At 42.6% G+C, this 12,155-nt stretch overlaps 1 protein-coding gene across 1 annotated transcript in view; it reads right to left on the bottom strand.

Annotated features, from left to right (window-relative positions):
- TTLL7 (tubulin tyrosine ligase like 7) overlaps positions 1-12,155 on the bottom strand; it is a 59,201-nt gene that overhangs the window by 19,042 nt on the left and 28,004 nt on the right. The window contains exons 13-16 of the mRNA XM_063136931.1: positions 11,423-11,509; positions 7,263-7,449; positions 5,453-5,724; positions 583-711 (exon numbers count right to left, since the gene is read on the bottom strand). Of these exons, the coding sequence (XP_062993001.1) occupies positions 583-711; positions 5,453-5,724; positions 7,263-7,449; positions 11,423-11,509 (675 nt within the window). The remainder of the gene's footprint in view (positions 1-582; positions 712-5,452; positions 5,725-7,262; positions 7,450-11,422; positions 11,510-12,155) is intronic.

Below are 12,155 nucleotides of genomic sequence, written 5' to 3'. Positions count from 1 at the left end.
CTTGCCCTAATCTATTAGGTAGTATACTCTGGAGCATACGAAGCTGAACCCCTGGTCCAGGTCCTATAACCTCCCACCAATCAGCTTCATGGGATGACCCCGGGTTCTAGTATTTTGAGAGAGGGAGGAAAGTGTCTCCCCATCCAGATGCTCCACGCTATGCATAATTTTGTACCCCTCGATTGGTCATAAAAACTACTATTTAACTCAAAGAACTGGTGCCTGAGTTTGATGATGATGATGATTCCCTCCCCAGCCCTTCTTCCTTTAGTCCTGTGTCTTTTAGATTGTAAGCCTGCGGGCAGGGACGGTGTTGTTGTCTTGATAGTTTGCATGTAAGCAACTCTGAGAGCTGTTTTGACAGAACAGCAGGATTAAAATGCTTTAAATGAATAAGAAAGGATGTCCCTCATTTCTTGGACCATGGGGCTTTTCGCTATTCTGTTCCACGCACATAGTGACGACTGTGAGGTTGCATGGTGTTGAGTGGCGCCATGCCCTTAATCCTGGGTGTCACCACCACACCACTTCACCTGCAACAAAATAGTCTCACGCTCATGGTTTCTATGCCCCACGACTTACATCTTCAATTATTAATTCTGCTTCTTCATTCGTTTTCCCTGGGAATCGGATCTTCATGTCATTGAAAATTACCAGAGTCTCCCTTGTCAGTGACTCCTCTTGCTCTTTTGTTCTCTGCTGAATTTCAGCCTGCCAAGACAGAACAAATGGTGTTAGCTAGCCGAGAGACACTCTTCCGATGTCATATTCCACAAAAAGTTAATGGATGTTCTCCTTCCAAATTCTTTCTTTATGAAAATCAAGAGCAGAAGGGGGGGGGGAGGAATCAAAATATATAGATAAAACCTTGACACTAATGCTATGCTATTGAATTCAATGGATCTAGCAATTTAATGCTTGTCTATAATCCAGTGGAGGAGTGCCATCTGTGCAAGCCAGGTTCTCTTACTGTGTGCGACATTCCTAAGGAGCTCCGTTACAAACTTGGGTTAATGAACACACACGTTTCAGAAGGACAACAAGGAAACTTCAGACAAGGACATGCTTGTATTGATCAGTGCTTTAGAGTGCATTAACTAATTAATAATAGAATTAATATTTATTTATTACATTTATATACCGCTCCCATAGCTAGAGTTCTCTGGGCAGTTTACAGAAATTCTAAAATCTAATAAATTGGGAAGACATTTTATGCTGTTCTTCAAAATCTTAAACGGGACTTTTGATACAGTGACAGTGCAATCCTGTACATGTCAACTCAGGAGCAAGTTCAATGAGGCTTACTTCCAGATAAGTGGGTTAGATTGCATCGTAAATGAACAAGAGGGGGTATAAGTATTTGAAGTATATGATGTACCTAAGAGTATTAATGCAGATGTACGCTGAAACAAGAGATTGTGATGAAGTAATACATAACCATAGATTTCATTAGCATCACATTTTATGACGGTGTATACTAATACTGTCTTGGAATGAAGCAGGTTGTATTACTTGGACAACAACATCTGCTTTGTTGGTATCTATATATTCCTCTATCACCTCTGCAGTACTAGTTAGGTTACCTTGGAGGTAAATCCAACTGATTTCACTGAAGCTTAATTCCAAGTAAATGCGCTTAAGCTCATCCCCTCGGTTTCTGCTGATTTGTAGAACTGGTATTTAATTGAACAGCAGCTGTGCAATCCTACAAATGTTTAGACAGAAAAAAGTCCTACAAGTCCCAGCATTTATTGACTGATTTGATTAAATTTGATTTGTGCTCCATCTTTCTACCAAAAAATGATGCTCAAGGCGGCTTACACAACTGAAATTCATTTAAGCAAGAAAAAAATACATGGCGGAAGAAGGAGCAGATAGGAAGAGATCTTAGCCTCCTTTGGGATGGAATTCCACATTTTGGGAGCAGCCACAAAAAGGCTCTCTCTTGGGTTGCCACCAAATGTACCTCCAAAGGTGGCAACCTCAAAAGAAAGGCATCTCCAGAAGATCTTAGGAAGTGGCCAGGCTCATATGGGAGAAGGTGGTCTTTCAGGTAGCCTGGTCCCAAGCCTTATAAGGATTTATAGGTCATAAGCAGCTGTTCAAATTCTGGCCAAAAACAGACCAGGAGACAGTGAAGTTGCTGTAACAAGGCAGTCACGTGACTGGCTTGGGAATGCTGGCAGTTAGCCCCTGCCAAAGGAAGTGAGGCAGGGGGCTACCAGGAACAGGGCCTTCTCTGCTATGGCACCCCGGCTGTGGAATAAGCTCCCCAGGGAGGTCCACCTGGCACCTATATTGTACTCCTTTCGTCGCCAGCTGAAGACCTTTTTATTCTCTCAGTATTTTAACACTTAATTTTAACTTAAAATTAAATTTTACTGTATTTTAAATTTAAATTATTCTGTATTTTAATCTTATATCAATTTCTGCTGCGTGGTTCTATCTTGGTTGGGCTTTTTATACTGTATTTTGTATTTGTGTTTTTAGACTGTTGGTTGTTTTATTATGGTTTTAATCTTTGTGAACCGCCCAGAGAGCTTTGGCTATTGGGCGGTATAAAAATGTGATAAATAAATAAATAAATAAATATTGTCTAAACATGCGTAGCACTGTGCCCAACTCAACAACACACATTTGATATTTTCCAAATAATTGCTCTTTCAGCATTTTTTTAAAAATGTGTATTTTTTAGTTCATGCTGGCGGTTAGATGCAGTACATTATTTTTAAATGTACAATCATAATGTATTACTATGCATTAAACAATCTCCATAAGCTCCCCTTGGGGGGAATGAATTGGGATGAAATGCCCCCCCCCAAAGGTAGGGGTGGGAGAATTTCCCCAAAAAGCTAAATTTGGGGGAGGGATCAGCTTACCTTATTTTTAGAAGTGGCTGAGGGTTTTTTCGTTTGTTTGTTTTTAACATTAAAAAAACCCACCTTGACACACCTCTTAGCAACGATGAGGGAACTGCAGAGCTCCTCCCCTGTGTGTGTCTCAGATGAGAATGGAGCTATGTGGCATCACAGACACAGAAAATGTTTCACCTGGGAAACGTGACGAGAGGAGCCCTGAGCAGCCTTCATTGCTGCCACAAGTGCTGAGTTGTTGTTTTTAGCATTACATTGGCGGCAGCAGTGTGGGGGAGGAGAGACAACAAAGAATCCTCCGTCATCTTGCAAAAGTAAGACAAGCCCTCCAAAACCCCTCCAATTTGGAAAGATGTTCTCCACACCACACCACACCAAGCAGGGGGTGGGAATCACCTGGAATCTTCTGCAGAAGTGGAGTTGGGCATTTCAAATTGGTTCTAGTTTCTATCTCTCCTACTCAGCAAATAATTTTATTTATATCATTTGAAGAAATCTGGCATCTGTTCCACTGGGGAAATAACAAGGCTTGAAACACAATCTCTCTCCCAGAGGGTGAAGCATTCCCGTTTTTAAAAAATAGTCACTAAAAACCCATTTAACAAGGCACCATATTTTCAGTGTAGTACAACAGTAACTGCCTGGCTCCATACAGATAATAAACTTTATTAAAACCCGTTCTTGTAGATCCAACTAGAACTGCCAGGACGTACGTGTGTGTGTGTGTGTACATGAAAATCTCAGCAGGCTGGAAGATGGCGGTGAATGAAGGAGCCAGGCTCTGGTGAGCGAGATGAACCTGAGGTTGCCTCCGTACCCTAGAGCTACAGAAGAGAGGAAACTATCCACGCCCCATCCGGGGGAGGGGGGGCAACTTTGGTGAAAGCCTGGGATTGGTTTTGGCTCTGCAGTTGTTGGATGCAAGGAAAGGGCCATAAGGAGCCTCTGCCTCCTGTTTCCAACTCCAAACTGGGAGGCAGAGGCGCAAGGGTTTCCCTCTCTACCTGATGTACTCAGAGCATCTATTTGGTGCAGAGAAAGCTGGCTCTGAGCTGCAGGGGGAGGGAAGGAGGGACACATGGGTTTTGGAGCTGGAGGGTGGAGCAGGCAGTTTCCCCTTGGCCTTGGGCTGAATTTAACAGGTGCAGGACAAGGTCAAGCCCCTGGACAGAGGGGTTTCTGATGAGAAACAAAGTTGGGTTGGCAGGAAAGGCCAGCCAAAATGTCGACCCCTGGCAATGACATGTGGCCTGTGAGCCCCTACAATCGCTCCAAAGATTACAAATAACAACAATGTCAAGGGGCAGGCCATATACATACTCGGCAGCAGCAGCGATACAGTTACCCACTTCCCTAGAGCTCTTCCTGGGCCACTCCAGTGGGTCAGGACAGCAATATAATTCCTTCCCAATGCAAATGTCATTCTCCCTGAAGGCCAGCAACATTTGCTCAAGAAGGAGCCACATGTTTTGCTGTGCCCAGAGGGTTCCTATGCAACACGTGAGGTCTAAACCAAGGAAGGGACACACTGTCTGGCTGCTGTTGGAGAACTTTGTGGATTTAAACGAACATCTAAACATGTTTACAAAGTTCCCCGCATTCAGGATCCCTGACTTATCAGGGTCCCTGACCACGAGGAGGGTTGTAAGCACATCCAGCGCAACGCACTTGCAACCAACCCCCTTTCAGATCTTTGTGCTAAACCCATGACGATCTCTAAGAGCAGCCAGGCATTTAGGGTTGTTGGAGACGGGGGCTTGCAAACCCACTCACATGTTGCAGGCAAATGGATAGGACGATACAGAGCATGTGGCAGGAAGCCAGCTACTGTGACTGCAGATCCAATGCCTCTGCAGTATGAATTGGTGCTGTCTTAGCATCAAACATTTCTTACTCTGAATGTATACCATAGAAATGGAGAAAGATGTTTAGCAGAGGTCACCGGTGTAAGAAACAAGACTGCGTTGATGCAGAACTAATTGAACACATTTCTAAAATAAATCATAGCCTGCATCACTGGAGAATAACTTGGAGAAGCCCACCCACCCACCCCGCCTCCCCAAACCATTCAGGTACAATACGATCCCACACCCATTATCCAAATCTCGGATATTCAAATTAACCCTATCTGCCCATTACACCAACCTTCCCCAATTTGGTTCCCACCAGATGTGTGAACTACAATACCCATAATTCCTAGCCAGCATGGCATTGGGGATTATGGGAGTTTTGTCTGGGGATGTGTTGGGAAAGTCTGGGGAAGATTGCATTGCACCTTGTAATTTTCCAAAATGGACTGGACATCTCATTTTGAATGTGGTTTTCTAGAATATGACACCTGAATAGTCTTTAATGTCACATATAAATTTTAATCTCAGTAAACCTGGTTACCCGTGAATTACTAGTTACAAAACCAGAAAATTTAATGCTTGGATAATATGGAAATCATGTGATGGATCCCGAATACTGAACTTCAGTTTGCTTTCCACCTCCACCCCATCAGAACATTTTTCAAAAGTTATTTTTCTTTTCTTTTTTTTACAAAATTGACATCAATTTTGTAAAAACGACTAACTTACCACAGAAGAATGTACAGTACCCAGGTTGGCAGTGTGAGACATTTTGACTGTAGGTGAACCTCTGTTTAAAGAGTGTGACCTACTCACAGAAGACGGACGAGAGAGATGTACCGGCTTGGCTGAGAAAGGGCGGTTTTCACCACCTTGCATGTGCATATTGAAGCCTGAAATGGACCGAGGGCAGCTGACGGAACGCCTGATAGGACCTGCCAATGGTGTAGTACATGCAAAAGATGGAACTTTTTTAAGAGGCCGCTTCCAGTGCATTCTACCTGTGAAGGAATGCATACAGCATAGTCAACAAGAGGCTAAAGTTCTCTCCTTTCTCAAATCCCCACTCAGATAAGGATTGCCAAACTTGCATGCATGCCAACCTACAGTATATCTGTTCAGGACATGTCTGGGATCCTGCTTATCTTTACATGAATGTGTTTGTTTTGGCTGCATCCAAAGGTAGTCTAACTTAAGTTCTGTTCATTTCAATGGGTCTACTCTAAGGAGGGCCAACAGTGGATACGAACCTTTGTCTCCCCAACTCATATGCTTTCAGTGACAGTCAAGATGGTTCCACTGCAGTGGAAGAGCCAGGCAAAAGAGGAACTGCTCCCTTCCCAACAATGATCTCCCTTACCTGTCAAGCTTCTTTCAGCACCCATGCCTGGGCCTTGGAAAGGAGCAAAACTCCTGGGGGAGAAGGGGGGAATCAAGGAACCAATGTCTTCAGGAGGCATTAAAACGTTTATTCTCGCCCTATGTGTGTCTTATGAACCTTTATGTTTTCAGTCCTATGGGGGTGGCAGGTAGGGGGAAAGTAAAACACTGCAAGTGGAGACATTGTGAATGAGCCAGCACCTACCTGCATTGAGAGGGCCCCACATAGAGCATGCACACACACATAGCAGCTCCCCCTTTTCAGGGATATTGTAATGCATGGGCCCACTCTTTGGGGCCCACTCATGGGCCCCTTTTCAGGGATATTGTAATGCATGGGCCCACCTTTGTATTAAAGGCTTGTCAATTAACATGGGGTACATCTTAAAGAATCATAGAATCATAGAATAGCAGAGTTGGAAGGGGCCTACAAGGCCATCGAGTTCAACCCCCTGCTCAATGCAGGAATCCACCCTAAAGCATCCCTGACAGATGGTTGTCCAGCTGCCTCTTGAATGCCTCTAGTGTGGGAGAGCCCACAACCTCCCTAGGTAACTGATTACATTGTCGTACTAGGAAGTTTTTCCTGATAGCCAGCAAGTGATGGTTGGTTGAGTCAGAATGATCAGGGGTCTGGAAACAAAGCCCTATGAAGAGAGACTGAAAGAACTGGGCATGTTTAGCCTGGAGAAGAGAAGATTGAGGGGAGACATGATAGCACTCTTCAAATACTTAAAAGGTTGTCACACAAAGGAGGGCCAGGATCGCTTCTCGATCCTCCCAGAGTGCAGGACACAGAATAACGGGCTCAAGTTAAAGGAAGCCAGATTCCGGCTGGACATCAGGAAAAACTTCCTGACTGTTAGAGCAGTATGACAATGGAACCAGTTACTTAGGGAGGTTGTGGGCTCTCCCACACTAGAGGCATTCAAGAGGCAGCTGGACAACCATTGTGAACTTAGGTGGTAGATGGTTAGGAAGTGGTTAGACTAACCAAGCATCGGGATGTGGTTTGGCAGTAGTGTGGTGGGAGCATGTGGCGTGGTTAATGCTAATGATCATGCACCATGGTTAGCCTAATCACCCTTCCCCAAGTTATGTGTGAACAGGGCCAGTATTCTGAACGTAAAAATGCATTTGTTTGCATTATTTAACTTACTGGATCGTTCTATTAATTTCCTATCTTCAATATCAAATGAAACATTTTTCTCTTTCTTTACAATGTCTTCTTTCTCAGCTTCCTCCTCCCATTCAGAAACGTCACTACTGCTTTCACAGCTACTGCCGCTGCTGAAGTTCTTGTTTTTCTTCAAGAACTGTGAACTTTCTGGCATGGAATACAGGGGCTGGGCAGGGGGAAAAGAGAGAGAGAGAGAGAAAGAGAAACATGCATTAAAATCTCTTTTCACCTTTCACCCAAATCTATTTCATCCTGTTTGTGTGATTCAGAGTTCATGCATCACTGCATGAAATTTTAGGGTGGAAGGGTAAATAATCTGTGTGGCAACTGAATCTGTAGATTTCACATTTAAATATTGTTATGCATTCATTTGATCTTTAGAGTTTTGTAACAATTACAAGCTATTTTTTTTAAAAAAAACGAACAAAAACTAAAATCCTACATTATCTAAGAGGATCACAATCAAACCAATGTTAAGCACTTTTAAGTCCCAATGATTTTACTGCCACCTGGCCAGATGCAAAAGAAGTCCGGGCGCCCGCATCTTCAAAAGCTGTGCAGGAGAGGAAATTTCATCAGGTGTAGTTTGCATAACAAATCCCTCTTGCAACTGTTATAAAAGTGCTTGAAGTCTCCCCCCACCGAAAATAGAGGCACTTTTAAGTACCAAACCTTGGCTGGATCATGCCCCACCTCGTAATTTTAAAACATACCTGTCTTAAGTAAGGTCTGAGTTTGAATCCTAGTAAAGTAAATCTTAAACATTTGCTTGACTTTATTTAGTGGTTTTAGGCTGGATAGCAGGAAACTTCCTTTTGCTGCCAAGTGTTGTGTTTTCATACAATTGCATGAGAGCTAACCGTATGTTAAATGCATCTAACAACCAACAGCTGAGTTTGGGATAATACCAGAAAACCTATCATTTTAACTAAAGAGTATATAACAGTCTAGGACATAGTCCAACCAGCTTTCCAAAATGCCAGGCCTAAGCTCTTTATAGACCTCCTATCAGAAGAACCTTCATGACCAACGTAATTGCTACTACCAAGCATTTCCTCATGGCAGACTCTCATACTGCATTGGTAATTAGATCATGTGGGCAACTGGGATTGCATAGCTGACTAGAATCAGTAGCTGTGATAGAAGAATTGTATGGTACCATCAAAACGTAGGGACCAATCATATAGGATATGAAAACCAGGTGAAACCATCACATTGAGGACTCTTACTGGTAGCAGCTCTCCGCGGTCTCTGATCACCCACTTACCTGATGGTTTAATGGGAGAGGCCACAGGTTGAACATGGCACATTTGGGGTGCAAAGGTACTCTGACACTGAACTATGGGCCTTCCCCGACACAGCGCAATGGAGAAGTGGCTCACAGAGAAGCAACTCCATGCCAGGAGCCAGGACCAAATTCTCTCTTTCTCTCTTTTTAAATATTGGCAAATATGGTGAGAGAAAAGTCCTCCACAACTATCTTGGAAAGGGTTTTTCACGTTTATAGAAATTGCCACACATCTTTAGTGGTTTAATCCACCCTCTTGCTTGTTAACATAACGTTCCAGCACAAGCTATTTACAGGTTTGAAAAGAATTTTGTTTAAAAAAACAACCCACTGTTGGAGGATAAAACCCTAAGCTATGGAAACAGGACTTGGCCTGGCAAGTCTCATTGTAATCCCATACGCATATGGGACATTATATCCAGTCAGGGTCATTTATCTTCCAAAATACAAGGAAAGGGAAAGCAAAAGACAGAAAGAGAAAAAACAGCCCCAGGAACAATAAGCAAGGTCAGATCATTGTTCTTCCTGCCCCCATAAAGCAGACACAGAACAGAACATCGGCACGAACAATTCTCTTGGAACCTATCATTTGTTGCATGAAGGCTGCCCTCGCTGCCCTCCCAAGCCATGACTGTTAATCTTTTTACCAGCTGAGCGGTTATGTTTTTATTTGCCTGTTTTCCCATGATTCCTAAGAGAGAAGTAAGTCATCAGACAGAAAGTGGCCAGTTTATCTTCTTATTGCAGCATAGTTTGCACAGTTGAGGACCTTGTCATGCCCTACGTGACATGCCCGGGGCTGATTACAGGGAGCATACAACTCCCCTGTTAAAACAGCTCCACTGGCTTCCAGTCTGTTTCCAGGCACAATTCAAAGTGCTGGTTATGACCTATAAAGCCCTATATGGCTCGGGTCCAGGTTATTTGAAAGACCGTATTCTCCCTTATGAGCCTGCCCGTGCTTTGAGATCTTCTGGAGAAGCCCTTCTTTCAGTCCCACCATCTTCACAGGCATGCTTGGTGGGAACATGGGAGAGGGCCTTCTCGGTGCTGCTCCAGTGCTTTGTAACTCTCTTCCCGGGGAAGCTAGGCTGGCTCCCTCCTTGATGGGCTTTCGGAAGCAGGCAAAAAGTCGTTCGTTCCGACAGGGCTTTGGAGAATAATCTCGTCCTCCATCTATGTTAAGGTCTTGTAAAATTGTCATGTGTTTTAAACGTTTAATGTTTTAATATCGTGTTTTGTTTTTATTTTTATTTTTGTACATTTCTTTTCCTAGGTTTAAAATGTATGTTTTAAATTTTGTAAGGCTGCCTTGAGGCCCAGTATTGGGCAAAAGGCGGGATACAAATAAATATAATAATAATAATAATAATAATAATAATAATAAGAAGAAGAAGAAGAAGAAGAAGAAGAAGAAGAAGAAGAAGTTGCTCCAAAGAGCCCTGAGCCCTCTTGTTAATGTGGCACCCCAGAGGGCCACAAGGGAAGCCAAATTAAAGGATGTCCAAATGCCCCCAGTTTACCACAGCAACTAAGCCTACCTTAAAACAACCCAATGGACCAGTAAGCTGCCGCCACCTACTAAGTTCGTAGAGCAAGTTAGACCCTTAAGCATCTTGAGCAAGAGGAGGAGATCTGACTAGGGTACCAAGTCACCACTGCCTGCCCAACTCAGTAGCCTGTCCAGAAACCTAGCTGAGAAGACCAAGGCAATAAATATGGCAATAAATAAAGACACAACAGATCAAAATCTGCTCAGACTGAAACTAGGGATGCTTGAGGGATCTGAAATCTCCACATTCCAATACAGACTTCCATGGTCTGCAGCTACCAGACTAATGCGCAGGACATGGCTACCTATCAAATTTTGCTATTCTCCAAATATTGTGACACAGTTCTCCGCTCAAAAAAGTAGCAATGTGTGTATAAAAAGTAGTATTTGGGGATTAAAGATGCATTTCTAAATGCATTTTGAGATAAACGCATTTAGAAATACATATTTAAATATGGGTTTTTGTACATTTTTTTAAAAAAATGCAAGTGATTGTGGGAACAGGGTAGAATGGATGTTTGAGCAAACACCTGAGAAAGTGACACGGCTCAGAAATCGACTGAACTGTCCATCCCCAAGGACAACACACCCAATTACTTTAACCAAAGAATTAGATTAACCAGAACACAGAGACGTTAAAATAATAAATAAAGTAAGAATGTTGCTGCTAACTCCTAAGATATCTAAACTTGCTTTCACTGGTATAACAGGCAGGTAGTTTACCTCTTACATGGTACAGAAGATCCATTTTAAGAAGGTATAGTTGAGTCCTGAATCAAAACTGTTGCTTTATGATAAACAGTATGGACTTCAGGGTGCATGTCCAGCTAGTTCTGACTGAAGACTGGAGACTATTTAATCACAAGACTAAGTTCTCTACATATAGGAATTTATATGTGAAATTGACATGCTGAGTTGGTTGAAAGTAGCCATGGTTTAAATATTAATGGATTATACAAGGATTAAAGAAATATTAGCAAGCAGCATAAAAGATTCTTAGTAAGAAAGTACAATGCGCCCTCTAGAGGCCATACATGGACAATTCAGTGAAAAACAAATGCTGAAGGAAAGAACACTTTGCTTGTGATCTATTCTTTTAGCAAAAGAAAACAAAAAATATTAGTGCTTTGGTGAAATTTTCCTTCAAGGACAGTACATCCTCCTCTCAGTCCAAGCATAAGCCACATACTATGTTCTTTGCAGCTCTATACACTTGCCCTACTTCATTCCCAAATTGTACCTGTCCCAAACCTTAACATGTTTAAATGCAAAGATGTGTCACATCAGCGAGTGAAATACCTTCGGTCCACGTGGTCTGACAGATTTCCCCATTAGTTTCTCATCATCCAGCTCGCATTGTTCCAGAAGATCCAATATGTCTTCCTCCTGAAAAAAAATAAACCCTGGGATAAATATGAATGCCAGGACACATGCAAAAACAGTTGTATTATGAACAAAGCATTATACTTTGCATCAAATAGTGGCAGGATTCCAAAGAGCAAGGTCAGCGTAGGCCTGCAGAAGCCTAGTAAGTTTGGCCGAGCTAACGCAGTTCTGATTTTGTCATCTTCTAATAATGGCTCAAAATCTACCCATGCATATGCTAGAGCTAAACTTTTAGGCAGCATAACCCTAGCAGACATATGCCAAAGCCAGGATTACTATACAGGGATTTCAGAACAATGTTTGATAGGAGCGCCATCTAAAACATGTATATAGAACAAACATAATATGCTTCAATTAGCTGTTCCTTAACAGGCTGGCTGGCTGATGTTTCTTCCATCGACCAGAACTTCTCTCTGAAGCCTTCAAAGCCATGTAACATCTCTTTCTCTTCTAGGAACTATTTGCGAACTCAGTAGAGATGCAATCAGAGAAGGCACACTGGAGACAACCCTTAGCCAATAGAATGCTCAATTTCAGCAGCAAGTAAGTGTTTTGTCAGAGGAAGGAAGGCTGAAAGAACATTAAACTATCAGACATATCTATTCTCACACATTAGTCTTTGAAAGTCTACCATAAAATGGAGGAG

This window comes from Elgaria multicarinata, chromosome 1, assembly GCF_023053635.1.
Source record: "Elgaria multicarinata webbii isolate HBS135686 ecotype San Diego chromosome 1, rElgMul1.1.pri, whole genome shotgun sequence".
NCBI lineage: Eukaryota > Metazoa > Chordata > Lepidosauria > Squamata > Anguidae > Elgaria > Elgaria multicarinata.
The sequence above is the reverse complement of the archived record's forward strand: the minus strand, read 5'-3'. Positions and strand labels throughout refer to the sequence as shown.